Raw genomic sequence first — 17316 nt, forward strand, 5'->3', positions numbered from 1 at the left:
AGTGTACATGTTGCGGGGTTTCTCCTGAGCTGACCCGCATTGGTTTTAGCCTCGGGGACTCCCTACTTCCCGAGATACAGGCCCCATTATGGGGTACCGGTATCCCCCCTGCAGGATTTAAATCCCACGATCACGTGAGAGATTTAAAAGCACAGGGGATACCGGCACCCCATAACGGGGCCTGTATCTCAGGAAGTAGGGTGTCCCCGAGGCTAAAACCAATGCGGTTCAGCTCAGGAGACCCCCTGCACATGTACACTTTGATTAAAAAAATCTTTTTACTATACGATCACCTGTAAGAGCCATGCATAGAGATGCAGCTCTTACAGGCTGCATTTTTTTTCTATCAGCTATCGCGCTGTAGAAGATAGAGCACGATAACAGGGGGGAAAAAAACAGGTTGCACGATATTGCATTTTGCATTTGAATCTCCCATAATGATCTTGTAGTGACAATTTCCTCTGTGGTTGAGTTGGCTGGTTTCATGGTAGAAGTCTTCCACTTCATTCTCCGTGTGACTTGATATTAGGGCATACACTTGAATGATTTCAAACTTGTATCTCTTTGTCAACTAAATGATCATTTCAGCTTCCTTACTATGTTTCTCCATTTCTTGTTGACAATTAAGCTTACTCTACCGATTCTTTCATTTTCTGCACCTCTGTAGTATAACAGATGTCAACTTTTGAGCTCAATTAGATACCACGGTAAAGTGGGGGGAGGGTAGGGAAAAAGATTGAACCACTGCTCAGCTATAACGACAGTAGAGAGTAATAGTGTCAAGATAAGGTGCTGACTGAGAATTGTGTGAACAAAAATAAACCAAGAGAAAAAGAACTCAGTTAAATTAGCACTCGATTATCTATAATGGTATATGTAAATATTAAAATTAATCTTTAATCAAGTAATGTTAAAATATATGGTGCAACATAATGGATAAAATGAAACTGGAGATAAAAGGCTCTGTATGTACTAACTGCCAGGCAGGCTCTAGTCACGTGGCAGGAGCAGACAATAGCCTCAGGACACTTATATAGCTAACTCTATACTTTGATCTTAGCAAGTACTTCATTTCTCCATCATATGATCTAAGGGCTGGGACCCGCTGCGCTCGGCGGCGCGGGCGGCCGAGTGAGCGTTCCCCACCAGCAGGGGAATCCTCCCGAGCCGGTCCCAGTCCCCCCTCGCTGCAGGGCTCACTACGCGCTGTGACGCGTCAGCCGCCAGGGGATGCAAGAAAATTGTGATCCTGAGCGGTGACGCGTCACGTGGTGCGCTGATGAGCCAATCGGGGGCGGGAGCTGTCAGACAGCTTCCTACACAAGGTAGGGTGTGTGTGTGTGTGTCTCAGTGTCAGCGTGTGTGTCTCAGTGTCAGCGTGTGTGTCTCAGTGTCAGCGTGTGTGAGGAGGGCATTTGTGGGGAAAGGGGGAGGGAGCTGCTTACCTTCCAGCAGCTCCCTCCTGTCCTGCAGCCCAGGAGACCGAGCCCGTGGAGGGAGGGGGGGGGGAGAAGCGGGTCCCTCCACTCAAACCACGCCCCCCCCTCCCCTTCCGCACCCCTCCCGCTCCCGCTCCCTACAGACCGCATATCGCGGTCTGTGCCTGTCAGCGCGCCGCCTGTCTGCAGTGCGGGCGCGCTGACTGAGGGAGCAGGGCCTTAGCCTTAGCATAGATCTCACGCGATCTCACTTTACATTGTGCCATTTACCAATAGAGTTTAACACGATTTATACTCCCCCTCCTGGCCAGAGGGAAGTATGACATCCTATGTATAATACCTGCTACAGAAACTACAGTCCATACTTGGAGGACTATAAGCTAAATGATATAACCACACCAGAGACCGACAGTAGGGGTCTAAGATATACAAGCTGTGTTCAGCCTAATGTTGGTTTTTTTCCAGCTCAGACTCCTAGAGTCTCTTTTATATGGAGCTCACCCAAGAGGCTTATTGGAGTATCTAGTGCCTTTACCTTGTGTGTAGACTACTGCAGCAGTTAGGCTATCAGCCTAGAAGATTATAAATTCTCATTAACATCTGCATTAGCAAGTGTTCACATTAAGGCACTCCTCGGATGTACTTTCATTTTATCCATTATGTTGCACCATTTATTTTAACATTACTTGATTAAAGATTAATTTTAATATTTACATATACCATTATAGATAATCGAGTGCTAATTTAACTGAGCACTTTTGAGCTCAATCAGGCCTTCATCTTCATCCTGTTAATACAGTATATCAGTGGAGGGCAAACTTTTTCTGCTGCGCCCCCCTGTCTTCCCTGCCTCGATGCTCGGTCCCCCCCCCCCCCTCCCTACCTTAGACCCGTTCAAATGACGCTGCGGGGTCATGTCACGTGACTCGCTGCGTGATTTGATGCGTGTGGTGTCACGTCACAAGACCCCGCAGCGGCATTTGACGCCGCGTTGCCATGGCGATGTGTCAGAGCGCCTGAACCTCGGTAAGTATAGCGTTGCAGGGGCTTTCACGATCTCCCAGAATTTAATTTAAATGCCTTGGGGAAGAGTGCGGGGTCTCTGCAACCGCCCGCGCCCCCCCCCCCCAAATCTCCCGCCCCCCAGTTTGTGCACCGCTGCAGTATATCATCATCGTTTGTCGATCCCCTGCTGGATGAAAACCTCCCTATTGATCTTCCAGGTAATGCGATCGCAAGACTCGTCTCTATGTTGCTCCAACAAATTTTCTAATTTCATGCGTCTATCTTATTTTTAGTCATAATCTTGGTCTTTTGATATTCCTACAATATGTTGTGTTATTGCGATATGACTGTCCCACTGCAATTTTATTGAGCAGTGTATCCTCATCTCTCGCTCTCTGTCTCTCTCTTTTCCAGTGCCAGGAAAGACGAGGAGAATATTGTGGGACTTGGACTGTATAACCCCACACATACAGTATACAAGATACCTGTACTATACATAACCCGCTCCAGTAACACATGGGGGATAGGAATTGGCAGCTGTTCCCAAAACTGGCACCCATTCAGAAAAGTAAGAGAATAAGGAGCAGATTTATCACGGCAAACAGGGTGTACTTCTGGGGGGGACAAATCGGCACCATCTATATTAAAAAAAATGATATATATATTTTCCATTCAATACGTGCATCAATACAATCTGCACACTGACAAGTGATTAGCTAAGCTGCAGATCGACCCGTTCTCCTGTAATCAATCGCTTTGCCCTGGGTTATTTAATTCAGTATTATGGGAAATGTAGTTCTGGAATATGATTGGCTGGGCAGTTACTAGATACAATTGGTGGACTGCTAGGGAAAGGACGGGCTTAAGATTTAATTTTTAAATGCTACAAGTATTTTAAAGTAAACACACACGTAGGATTTACTTAAACTGCAGCTTTAAAGAAATAAATCCTTTTATTGGATACATTAAGTGCCACCAGACCTCCACCACTCCCAGTCATGTGATAGAGTGACTGGCACCCGGTTCCCAGAAATGGATGGGGAAGGGGCGCCACTTGTATTTCGATAAAGCTGGCCACTCCGTTGGGGTAGTCAGCCCAATCACGCACTAGAAAATAAGACTGTCTCTATGACATACCTTGTATATCATAAGGGTCTCTGGCATTCTAGGGTCCATGGTATAGCAGATATGGGGAGCGCAACCCATACAAAAGAGAAATACACAGAACAAATGCCAATAGCAATACTGTATAATGTGAATTGCCATCAAATGAAATACAGACATGCAGCTGCATGCACGGAGGGTGGGGAAAGGAATGCAAACCAAACTAAAACATAGACTTACACGGCCCTGTGTAAGTCTGTGAGATACAATGTATCTTTATAATCCTCTCCAGCTATCAAATACGTGATGAGGTGCGAGCGTGGTGAGTATAGGGAAAACTGCAAAGTGTATTGTGAAATATAATCAGACTCTCACGGCCATGTGTGAGTCACTGCAAGTAAAGGTATCTTTAAATCCTCTCCACGGACCGAGTGCAGTACCCCAGTGATGGTGCAGGCATAGTGACGGTGTTGGAAAAAGCAACAATGGAGAATCTACTATATATTTTTGAAAGCATTGTATGTATGTTTCCCTGTTCCCTGTCCCTAGCGGCAATCTCATTGGTCCCTTGGCCGCCAGCCCCCGCACACCTCTCATTGGCCTGAGGCACGCACACACACACATACGCACACACACACATACACACACACACACACACACACCTCCTCTCCCCGGGTCTCCCACCTCCTCCTCTCCCCGGGTCTCCCGGTTTCCCGCGCTTTTTCCTCACCCCTCCCCCCCCCCCCCCCCGGCGCCGCTACAGTCAGCGGGGGAGCGGAGCGAGCGCCCGGGACACAGCGGGCGACTCTCACCCCCCCCCCCACCCACCCACACACAGAGCACTGAGCGGCTCTCCCCTCACCCGGCGCTCCCCCCCCCCCCCCCCCGGCGCTCCCCCCCCCTCACCCGGCGCTCCCCCCCCCCCCTCGCACACACAGAGAACGCTCTGCGGCTCTCCCCGTCCCCGAGGCCGCTCTTCCGGCTGTCTCCGCCTCTCCGGCTGTCTCCGCCTCTCCCCGCGAGAGGCCCAGCACCTCCTCACCGGAGCGTCTCAGCCTCTCCGCGGAGGAGCCCGAGGAGGAGGGCGGCCGGGACCCGCACAGCCGTGTGCAAGGTGAGTAAACGCAGGGGAATGGGTTCTTTAACGCATCCCTGGCTCCCCCTGCCCTTGCCCCCCCTACCCTCCCTGCCCCCCCCTACCCCTCCTGCCCACTTGCCCCCCCTGCCCTCCCTCCCCCTGCCCTTTGCCCCCTGCCCTCCCTCCCTCCCCGTGCCCTTTGCCCCCTGCCCTTTGCCCCCTGCCCTTTGCCCCCTGCCCTCACTCCCCCTGCCCTTTGCCCCCTGCCCTCCCTGCCCTTTGCCCTCCCTCCCCTGCCCATTGCCCCCTGCTCTCCCTCCCCCTGCCCTTTGCCACCTGCCCTCCCTCCCCCTGCCCTTTGCCCCCTGCCCTCCCTCCCCCTGGCCTTTGCCCCCTGCCCTCCCTCCCCCTGGCCTTTGCCCCCTGCCACCCTCCACCTGCCCCTCCTCCCTCTGCCCCCCAGCCCTTTGCCCCCCTGCCCTTTGCCCCCTGCCCTCCCTCCCCCTGCCCTTTGCCCCCTGCCCTCCCTCCCCCTGCACTTTGCCCCATGCCCTCCCCCTGCCCTTTGCCCCCTGCCCTCCCTCCCCTGCCCTTTGCCCCCTGCCCTCCCTCCCCCTGCACGTTGCCCCCTGCCCTCCCTCACCCTGCCCTTTGCTCCCTTCCCCTGCACATTGCCCCCTGCCCTCCCTCCCCCTGCCCTTTGCCCCCTGCCCTCCCTCCCCCTGCCCTTTGCCCCCTGCCCTCCCTCCCCCAGCCCTTTGCCCCCTGCCCTCCCCCAGCCCTTTGCCCCCTGCCCTCCCTCCCCCTGCCCCTTGACCCTTGCCCTCCCTCTCCCTGCCCTTTGCCCCCTGCCCTCCCTCCCCCTGCCCTTTGCCCCCTGCCCTCCCCTCCCTCCCCTGCCCTTTGCCCCCTTCCCTCCCTCCCCCTGCCCTTTTCCCCCCTGCCCTTTTCCCCCCTGCCCTTTTTCCCCCTGCCCTCTTGCCCCTCCCTGCCCTCTTGCCCCTCCCTGCCCTTAGTCCCCCTGCCCCTCCCTGCCCTTAGGCCCCCCGCCCCTCCCTGCCGTTTGCCCCCCCCGCCCCTCCCTGCCCTTTGGCCCCCCCACCCCTCCCTGCCATTTGGCCCCCCTGCCCCTCCTTGCCCTTTGCCCCCCCCGCCCCTCCCTGCCCTTTGCCATCCCTGCCCCTCCCTGCCCTTTGGCACCCCCCCACCCCTCCCTGCCCTTTGGCACCCCCCCGCCCCTCCCTGCCTTTTGGCACCCCCCGCCCCTCCCTGCCCTTTGCCACCCCCCTGCCCCTCCCTGCCCTTTGCCACCCCCCACCCCTCCCTGCCCTTTGCCACCCCCTCGCCCGTCCCTGCCCTTTGCCACCCCCCGCCCCTCCCTGCCCTTTGCCACCCCCCTGCCCCTCCCTGCCTTTTGGCACCCCCCACCCCTCCCTGCCCTTTTGCCCCCCCGCCCCTCCCTGCCCTTTGGCCCCCCCCTGCCCCTCCCTGCCCTTTGGCCCCCCGCCCCTCCCTGCCCCTCCCTGCCCCTCCCTGCCCTTTGGCCCCCCTGACCTTTAGCCCCCCCCCCGCCCCTCCCTGCCCTTTGGCCCCCCACGCCCCTCCCTGCCCTTTGCTCCCCCCCCGCCCCTCCCTGCCCTTTATCCCCCCCGCCCCTCCCTGCCCTTTGCCCCCCCCGCCTTTCCCTGCCCTTTGGCCCCGCCCCTCCCTGCCCTTTGGCCCCCCCCGCCCCTGCCTGCCCTTTGGGCCCCACCCCGCCCCTCCCTGCCCATATAATATATACTATGACTCACACGGCCATGTGTGAGCCACTGCCGCAAACGGTTTCTTTTGATCCTGAGTCTGCAGCGTCTGTCTCCTCGCAGGCTGTATTGACACTCGTCGAAAGTACAATCACCCCACAGACATCCAGGATAATGCGTGTTAGATCATAATTTTTTTTTTAACATCTACTATATATTTGTGAAATCACTGTATGTCTGCGTCCCAAGGGTCAATCGCATTGGACCTTGGGCCTGTCACTCCTGCTCAGGCCATGCCCGCCCCCGCACACCTCTCATTGGCCTACGTCCAACACCAATGCCACACTGTCCCACCCCTCACTGACTCTCATTGGCCTGCGTCCAATGCCCGCCCCCGCACACCTCTCATTGGCCTGCGTCCCACCCCTCACTGACTCTCATTGGCCTGCGTCCAATGCCCGCCCCCGCACACCTCTCATTTGCCTGCGTCCCACCCCTCACTGACTCTCATTGGCCTGCGTCCAATGCCCGCCCCCGCACACCTCTCATTGGCCTGCGTCCAACACCAATGCCCTAATACTTCCACACTGTTCCACCCCTCACTGAGTTTTGGGAACGCTTTGCTTTTTGCAACACCTAATCCTCTAATCCTCAACCTGCTCTGGGGCCACGCTTCACAGCTATCAAAACCTTCACGTCTGCTACCACAGACTGCCGAATCAGGTACAGCAGTGTTTCCCAAACTGTGCGCCGCGGCGCCCTGATGCGCCGCGGCTTGGCTAGAGGGGCGCCGCGATCAGGGCCGCCAGCAGCGGGAAACAAGGGCTGTAGCTCATTTAAAAAAAAAAAAAAAAACCTCTGAGGGGAAGCAGAGGTTGTGTGTGTGTGTGTGTGTGTGTGTGTGTGTGTGTGTGTGTGTGTGTGTGTGTGTGTGAAAAACGGGCTGCAGGGTGTGTGTGTGTGTGTGTGTATATATGTGTGGTGTGTGTGTGTATGTATATATGTATATATGTGTGTGTATGTGTGGTGTGTGTGTATATATATATATATATATATATATATGTGTGGTGTGTATATATGTATGTGTGGTGTATATATATATATATATAATGTATATGTGTGGTGTATATATATGTGTGGTGTGATGTGTGTGTGGTGTGTGCGTGTGAATATATTTAGCAAAGTTGCACAATGTTAATAAATAATTTATTCTCACATGTCTTTTTTTTTTTTCATTTTTAAATATTATATAATACACACACACACACACACACACACACACACACACACACACACACACACACAGCTACCAAGTGACAAACACACACAGTGATACCCGCCTACCAAGCGCGCTTGCTGTCTCCTCTGCCAGGACAGCGAAAAGCTCCTGGTAGAGCGAGCGGCAGCAAGCAAGAGCGAGCAGCAGCACCTAAGCGCTTACTATGTCCCAGGCCAGAGGAACTATAGCAGCGCTGATTACAGATGCAGGGGCTTTGTGCATCTGTTCAGCCCGGCTCAGCGACGCTGAGAGAGGGAGGCCCGGCGCGCACGCTGGAGGAGCAGCACCGGGAGACTGAGAGAGAGAGTGAGGTCAGAGAGAGAGTGATGTCAGAGAGAGAGAGAGAGTGAGGTCAGAGAGAGAGAGAGTGAGGTCAGAGAGAGAGAGTGAGGTCAGAGAGAGAGAGAGAGAGGTCAGAGAGAGAGAGAGAGTGAGGTCAGAGAGAGAGTGAGGTCAGAGAGAGAGAGTGAGGTCAGAGAGAGAGAGTGAGGTCAGAGAGAGAGTGAGGTCAGAGAGAGAGAGAGGGAGGTCAGAGAGAGTGTGAGGTCAGAGAGAGTGTGAGGTCAGAGAGAGAGAGAGTGAGAGAGAGTGAGAGAGAGAGTGAGGTCAGAGAGAGAGAGAGTGAGGTCAGAGAGAGAGTGAGGTCAGAGAGAGAGAGTGAGGTCAGAGAGAGTGAGAGTGTGTGAGAGAGACACCAACTGCGCACTGCAACTGTTAGGTATGTATATACACCTTTGTTTTTACTTTGGGCGCCGCGTAAAAATCCTGATCGCCTTGGGGAGCCTTGAAAAAATTCTGATTGCCTTGGGGAGCCTTGAACCGAAAAAGTTTGGGAACCACTGAGGTACAGAATCTACACACAACGCACAAACACAGCACACACACACATTCACACAACACCAAACACTCCAGACTGCCTCTTCAAACCCCCCCTCCCCTCCACGCCACACATCTCCCTATCCCGCTACCTCACACAGTGTAGCTCCCGCGAACCGCACAGCACGCCACATCTCCTGCACCTCACACATCTCCCTACCGCAACCGGACCGCGAGGCCCCCTACCCCGCTACACCATGCCACCAATGTCCCTCCCCCTATCCCGCTACCTCACACAGTGTAGCTCCCGCGGACCGCACAGCACGCCTCACATCTCCTGCACCTCACACATCTCCCTCCCGCAACCGGACCGCGAGGCCGCGGCCTCCACTCACACACCATGGCAACGATGTCCCTCCCCCTATCCCGCTACCTCACACAGTGTAGCTCCCGCGAACCGCACAGCACGCCACATCTCCTGCACCTCACACATCTCCCTACCGCAACCGGACCGCGAGGCCCCCTACCCCGCTACACCATGCCACCAATGTCCCTCCCCCTATCCCGCTACCTCACACAGTGTAGCTCCCGCGGACCGCACAGCACGCCTCACATCTCCTGCACCTCACACATCTCCCTACCGCAACCGGACCGCGAGGCCGCGGCCTACACTCACACACCATGGCAACGATGTCCCTCCCCCTATCCCGCTACCTCACACAGTGTAGCTCCCGCGGACCGCACAGCACGCCACATCTCCTGCACCTCACACAGCTCCCTACCGCAACCGGACCGCGAGGCCGCGGCCTACACTCACACACCATGGCAACGATGTCCCTCCCCCTATCCCGCTACCTCACACAGTGTAGCTTCTGCGGACCGCACAGCACGCCTCATCTCCTGCACCTCACACAGCTCCCTACCGCAACCGGACCGCGAGGCCGCGGCCTACACTCACACACCATGCCACCAATGTTCCTCCCCCTATCCCGCTACCTCACACAGTGTATGACAACACCTACCACTGGAAATCAGATGTTCGTTGAAATAAAATATGTTTTCCTAACTATTTTACTGTCTGTATAATGTACACAACACTCACCCACACAAAACCCCCTCATACACACACACACACACGCAAACATCCTGTCATTCTATGCCACACACTACACTCAAAAACATGCCATTTTTAACATGTGTATGACCAACAACACGCACTCACACACGTCACACACACAACATGCCTCATACACACACACACGCCATCACACACCAGCAACACACACACATGCTCTCACACACACCACACACCATGCCACCGATGTCACTCCCGCTATCCCGCTACCTCACACACTCTACCTCCCGCGGAACAACCAGCACGCCTGACATCTCCTGCACCTCACACATCTCCCTCCGCAACCGGACCGCAACGCCGCGGACTACAGTCAAACAGCATGCCACCAATGTCACTCCCGCTACCTCACACACTGTATGACAACACCTACCACTGAAACTCAGCTGTTCCTTACAATAAAATATGTTTTCCTAACAATTTCACTGTCTGTATAATTTATTCTAAAACACTTCTCACACCACCACTCACACACAACACTCACCCACACAAAACCCCCTCATACACACACACACACACACGCAAACATCCTGTCATTCTATGCCACACATAACAACAAATCACACCTCACCTTCACCCTCATAATACACACACTACACTCAAAAACATGCAATTTACAACATGTCTATGACCAACAACACGCACTCACACACGTCACACACACAACATGCGTCATACACACACACATGCCATCACACACGCCACATACACACATGCTCTCACACACACCACACACCATCACACACAACACACACACAAATACACAAACACATGCACACACACACGCACTCAGCAACGCCACAAGCCCTCAACCACGCAACACACGTACTCACACACACACACCAACCTCCTCTGCTGATACAACACACAAAACAACACTTCAACATAACCTTAACTACCACACACAACACAACCACCACTAAACAAACACACACACCCAACCCACTGTTCCAATTACCTACCCTTCACCATACACACTACACTGAATACAATGCACATTTACACGTCTCACCACCCACTCCCATTGCACATCAACATCCCACCACACACAAACATATACAACAACACAACACCTCCGCTACTAACACACCTAGCACAATAAATCACCTCTTCCTTTCAATAACATATTTTACACAAAACATTACTATTTACACATCTGTCTAATTTATTGCACACAAACACTCAACTAACCAACACTGACACACACACTCACACACCACACACTCACTATCACATCACACACTCACTCATCCACACACACACCCCACACAATCAACAATCACACACAATAATTACATACACAGTCACCCACCCACTCAGTAACCCACCCACCCACTCACTTAGTCACTCAAAAACTCACTTAGTCACCCACCCACTCACTCAGTCACCCACCCACTCACTCAGTCAAGTCACCCACCCAGTCAGTCACCCACCCAGTCAGTCACCCACCCAGTCAGTCACCCACCCACCCACCCATCCAGTCACCCACCCACACACCCAGTCACCCACCCACTCAGTCACCCACCCACCCAGTCAACTCAGTCAACTCAGTCACCCACCCACTCAGTCACCCACCCACTCAGTCACCCACCCAGTCACTCAGTCACCCACCCATTCAGTCACCCATTCAGTCAGTCACCCAGTCACCCACCCATTCAGTCAGTCACCCACTCACCCACCCACTCACTCACCCAGTCAGTCACCCACTCACCCACCCAGTCAGTCACCCACTCACCCACCCAGTCAGTCACCCACTCACCCACCCAGTCAGTCACCCACTCACCCACCCAGTCAGTCACCCACTCACCCACCCAGTCAGTCACCCACTCACCCACCCAGTCAGTCACCCACTCACCCAGTCAGTCACCCACTCACCCACCCAGTCAGTCACACACTCACCCACCCAGTCAGTCACACACTCACCCACCCAGTCAGTCACCCACCCAGTCAGTCTCCCACTCACCCACCCAGTCAGTCTCCCACCCAGTCAGTCTCCCACCCACTCTCCCACCCACTCTCCCACTCAGTCTCCCACTCACCCACCCATTCAGTTTCCCACTCACCCACCCATTCAGTTTCCCACTCACCCACCCATTCAGTTTCCCACTCACCCACCCATTCAGTTTCCCACTCACCCACCCATTCAGTTTCCCACTCATCCACCCATTCAGTTTCCCACTCACCCACCCATTCAGTCTCCCACTCACCCACCCATTCAGTCTCACACTCACCCACCCATTCAGTCTCACACTCACCCACCCATTCAGTCTCACACTCACCCACCCATTCAGTCTCACACTCACCCACCCATTCAGTCTCACACTCACCCACCCATTCAGTCTCACACTCACCTACCCAGTCTCACCCAAAACCACCCACCCAGTCACTGATCCCACCCACCCATTCACCGACCCCACCCACCCACTCACCGACCCCACCTACCCAGTCACTGACCCACCCAGTCACCGACCCCAGTCACTGACCCACCCAGTCACCGACCCTGAAAAAGTCACCCAGTCACCGACCCACCCACCGACCCAAACTCACCCACCCACCCACCAACCCAGAGTCACCCACCTACCCAAAGTCACCCACCCACCGACCCAAAGTCACCCACCGACCCAAAGTCACCCACCCACCGACCCAAAGTCACCCACCCACCGACCCAAAGTCACCCACCCACCGACCCAAAGTCACCCACCTACCGACCCAAAGTCACCCACCCAGTCACCGACCCAAAGTCACCCACTCAGTCACCAACCCACCCACCCACTCAGTCAAGTGTCACCCACCCACCCACACAGTCACCCACACACTCAGTCAACTCAGTCACCCACCTAGCTGTCAAGGGGGGGGGGGGAAGCCTAACCCTGTCGTACGCCCCCCCCAAAATTACATCCCGGGCAACGCCGGGTCTCTCAGCTAGTAGCACATAAAAACAGCTAAAAAGCCACTCACATTGCGAGCAATCTTGTGGCTTCTCCGCTTCTCGTGGCTCCTGTCAGTTCCGCTGATTACCGTGTCCGGAGTCAGGAAGAGAGCAGCAGTGTGCCAGTGAATACGGAGTCTTTCTGGGTCCAAACTGCTCCACGTTCAGCAGGCCTGAACACGCATTATACTGAATTCTTTGTGTGGAACATGCGCTCCAATGCCGGGTCCGTTATAGGTGCATAATTAAGCTTGTAAATAAGAGTCCAAAAACACCATAGGGGGTAATAATTGAGTAAAGAATCCTGCGGTATGCTATCCTTAATGGGGACCTATATTCCCTGAAGGAACTGAGCAAAGGAGCAATCTCCCTGCGCAGAACCTCATTGGGATGGGCCCTGGAACACTATTATCCCACATTTGACCCACTCTCTTTGCTGTGCACCTTTACCTCTATGGGTGCAGATTTGGATTATCAAACTAAGTTGCAGCACGCTCCATACACCATTTGGATTGGGGATGCTCCAGAGATGTGAGTAAGAAACTAAATTCTATTCAAATGACAATAGAGAATGATGAGCATGTGAATATACCTACCACAGTCAGATGCCTTACATTGTATTATATGTCTAAGGTTTATGTTTCACCAATATCCTCATATTGCTTGAATGCCGCAGTTATATGTGATATGTGACTTATGATGGGGATGTAACGCCTGTATGGCCGCAGACCTGGCCAGTCCCCAATACTGAGGTGGGTAAGGGTATAACACGCACCCACAGCAGTGACGGCGTGCCCGGAGTGTGGTAGTAGCGTTGCCGGGCCTGGTGAGTAAGGGTTAACGTAATACTTGCTGAATCTGGGGTGCCAGAGGTCGGAGGGTAATGTCCAAGGGCCAGAGTTCAGGGGTTGGAGAGCAGCGTAGTGATGTCCCAAAGCCAGGGTTCAAGGGCAGGAGAAGGCAGCGTAGTCAAGTCCAAAGCAGAGTTCAAGTTCAAGCCAAAGGAATCCAAACAGGGGCAGAGACAGGAACCAGGGCTGAAACAAACACGGGAGCTAGGCATAGTCACTGCACACACAGGAGCTACAGGAAAGCTATGCAGAGCAAGGACTGAGAGGAAGGAGTGGGGTTAAATGGGAAGAAGGACCAATGGTGGTGAGGGTAGGAGCAGAGGTTTGAGTGGGTAATTGCAGAGATAGGTCTGTGAGAGCAGGGGAGGAGACAGGGAGGTAATCTAAGGTAATAGCCTGCAACCGACGGGAGGCGGAGCCAGAGCGTGGGGGAGGTAAGTAAGTAGAGCGGGTGCGCGCGCCCTCTGTAACCCTGCTATGCGCGCGCACCCCGCGTGCACCAGAGCGTGGGGGAAGACCAGCGGAGGAGGCGCACGGGAGAGAGGACAGAGGGGAAGGAGGAACGGACAGGGTTGACAGAGGCACACCGAGGAGCGCGTGAGCCACGATAAGGAACCCGCGATCGTGTACGCGCGCGCTTGATGAGGGGACCGCGTGCGTGCGCAGAGTGTAAGCCTGGATATGAGGATCGAGCCGTGGAGGAACGGCTGAGGAAATAAGGTAGAGTTTGGGGACGTAGGGGAGCGGAGGAACTAGGCACTGTGGAAGCTGGGGTGACGGGGACACGCTGGAAACTGCGAGTCCCCCGATCCGTTACAGGGGATAGAAATCATTAGGATAAATATTATCAAGATATGTGTCATATAAGTATAGCCCTTTTTGTGAACCCCTGCACAACGGAACTATTGATGCTGTGATTTACCTGTGGCTCCAGGAGCTCTAAGCCTCCGCTGTTGGGGAGCCTGGGGTATTACCCTCTATTATCATGGTGCAGCGCCTCCACTTACCCAGGATCCCCATTGTAGAGAATCTACCCTGAGTAAGAAACATACAACTGTATTGTGCAACAAGCAACCTTTTACTATGATACTATCTAATACGATAATGCAACATTCACATAACATGCATAGAATCCTTATGCTCTATCATCAAACATTTCACACTGTGGCTCGGCCACACCTTTAAGGGGTAAATGTCCTGTACACAGGTGGCTCTGCCACTCTCCCAAGGAGTATGTCCTGCAACTGGCAGTGATATGGAATGATTTACCGGCACACTAGTGCCCCCAATTAGTTAGTGGGAGGCGGGATCAGCGCCTGGAGACCGGTGTAGGTGCACTTGTTGAATAACAATACCTCCCGGTCACTGCGGTGACCACACCGCTTCACAAAGGGTCCGTAGTGTTGCTCCAGCCTTGCGCCGACACTCTGCTCTGCTGTGCGGTCTGTTCTCCAGACCAAGATGGCGTCCGCAACTCTTGCACAAGAACCAGCACTAATGGGATGCTTCCCTAAATGCTACGGCCGTCCCTACAAAAGCGGCACCCTACGGTGACAGGGGTTATGCTCCTGGGGGCTGGGGAATGTCTCTGTCCTAAGCGGAAGGGTCACTGACCCTCCGCTCTCACACACGAGGTTCCGCCACCTTCCTCCTTCTCCTCTCTCACTCGTGTGTCCGCCCACACGCTTCCTGTCTCTCTTCCTCCAGAGTCTCACACCCTATTCGTCCCCAGCCTCAGCTGACTCCTCCACAGTTCAGAGTTCAGAGTTCAACCCCCAAAGTCCCACCGGATTGGTTGCCGTTCGCGCGCTTTCCTCGCGCATGCGCAACCTTGCTATTGCACAGTGACCTTACTTGCAAAAGAACAGTATGGCGCTTCCTGCACTAGTAACAGCGCAGAACCCATATATATGTACACACATTTCTAATACATCCTTACATTCTCCCCTCCCCAGAATCCAACGTCCCCGCTGGACTACCTTCATACATATATATGAACTTATTTACACAGCACTTCTCCCTTAAATTAGGTTACACATTTCATTGAACAGTACTACCATAGATTGCATTCTACTGTATGCCGAGCCCACTGCTGAGCCTCATAATGGGGTGCCCCAAATTGATCGTACGCCATTCTCATAGGAGGCTGACTGGTTCTTTGACTTCGCCGAGGTTGATTCTCCTCGGCTTCCTCTGCAGAGTATCCAGTCTCAACTGGTGTTTCCATCTCTACCCTTGAGGGGTTTTCAGCATTATTAAAGTCTCTCTGGGGTGTGAAACATGGGCTTTGTGGATCTAATGACTGACTCATTGGAATCAGATTGTCAATGTTCGGGCCAAGAGGCTCTTTACCCGTAGCTCCTTCGGGAGATGCCCCCGCGGCCGGAAGGCCCCTTTGAGAGGTTCCTTCCATCGGATCCTCAGAGGTGACCAATTCTACAGTCTCTAAGCCTTCCTCTGGGGTTCCAACTTCTCCATCAATTGGTGTAGCGGGTAGTTCCAACTCGTCGTTCCCTACTTGAGGTATGGGAAGTAGGTGATTCCTATGCCACACTTTTACGTGGCCTTCAGAGTCCTTGATCCGATACACGGGAAGGCCAGGCATTTGTGACTCCACTTTGTACACACCTTCCCGCCAACGGTCAGCCAATTTATGTTTCCCAGGAACACCTAAGTTGCGTAAGAGAACCGCATCCCCGGGGCGAATTTCCTTATGACGCACTTTGTGATCGTAGCGTCTTTTGTTTCCCGCATTCAATTTCGCTGTCGTTCTTTCAGCCAATTTATAGGCCTGCTGCAAACTGTCCCGTAACCGCTGTACGTAACGGAAATGCGTTCTGTTGGATACCCCATCGGTAGATATCCGCAGCCGCACATCCACCGGTAGTCGGGCTTCTCTTCCGAACATCAGAAAATACGGGGTGTACCCTGTGGACTCATGCCGTGTACAATTATAAGCATGTACCAATGTCTCCACGTGCTTACTCCATTCCGTTTTCTGTGCGCTGGTTAGGGTCCCTAACATATCCAACAAGGTGCGGTTGAACCGTTCGGGCAGGGCATCCCCTTCGGGGTGATACGGGGTGGTACGTGATTTAGAAATGTTCAGTAGGGTTAGCAATTCCTTGATTAACGTACTCTCAAAGTCCCTGCCCTGATCAGAGTGGAGGCGATGGGGTAACCCATAATGAATGAAATATTTTTCCCACAGGACTCGGGCCACCGTTACGGCCTTCTGATCTTTCGTAGGGAAAGCTTGAGCATACCTGGTGTAGTGGTCAGTGATCACCAGTACATTGCTAATGCCTCGGCTGTCGGGCTCAATACAGAGAAAATCCATACACACCAGATCCATGGGGCCCGAACTTTTCAAGTGTGCCATGGGAGCCGCCCTGGTAGGCAGTGTTTTCCTTTGTAAGCAGCGGTTACACTTTCGGCAATGCTGTTCCACGGACTCTCTCATCCTAGGCCAGTAGAATCTGTCCTGTAGTAGCCCGAACGTTTTATCAATGCCCAGATGGCCATGGTCATCGTGGAGAGCCCGTAGGACCATGTTCCTCAAGCGCTCCGGCAGGAACAGCTGACGGCGATCGGGATGGTTGTGATATGGGGTCACCCGATATAACAAACAATTGTCCATTTCGAACTTTCCAAACTCATTCAACAGGAGTTTCACCAGGTTTTTGGGGGCCTGCTTGAGTATAGAGGGATTTTCTTGTTGTACTGATTGACGGGCCAACTCCACTATCGGGTCTTGAGTCTGGTAATGCACTAGATCCCTCCACGAGATGATGTTATCCTCCGCGATATTCATCCCTTCTCGACCCTGATAGGCCCGGGGAATAGCTCGCGAGTGACATCCTAAAGAATCAGCAACCCGTAGTTCCGAGAATGCCACTTGGTTGTTGACTACCGCAGCCACAGAACAGAGAGCACAGATG

General features: G+C 53.8%; 1 protein-coding gene across 6 annotated transcripts in view; it reads left to right on the forward strand.

Moving 5' to 3' along the window:
* The window catches only part of LOC142465569 (uncharacterized), a 117848-nt gene that overhangs the window by 10032 nt on the left and 90500 nt on the right, over positions 1-17316 (forward strand). For 5 of the 6 annotated variants that reach the window (XR_012787926.1, XM_075569578.1, XM_075569582.1 and 2 more), the window contains exon 2: positions 2859-3012. The exons of the other annotated variant lie outside the window; for it this stretch is intronic. Coding sequence is in view for 4 of the 5 variants with exons in the window: in XM_075569578.1 (XP_075425693.1) it covers positions 2961-3012 (52 nt within the window). In the remaining variant the exon portion in view is untranslated. The remainder of the gene's footprint in view (positions 1-2858; positions 3013-17316) is intronic. 6 annotated transcript variants of the gene reach the window in all.

The sequence above is a fragment of the Ascaphus truei genome, chromosome 14 (genome assembly GCF_040206685.1).
Source record: "Ascaphus truei isolate aAscTru1 chromosome 14, aAscTru1.hap1, whole genome shotgun sequence".
Lineage (NCBI taxonomy): Eukaryota > Metazoa > Chordata > Amphibia > Anura > Ascaphidae > Ascaphus > Ascaphus truei.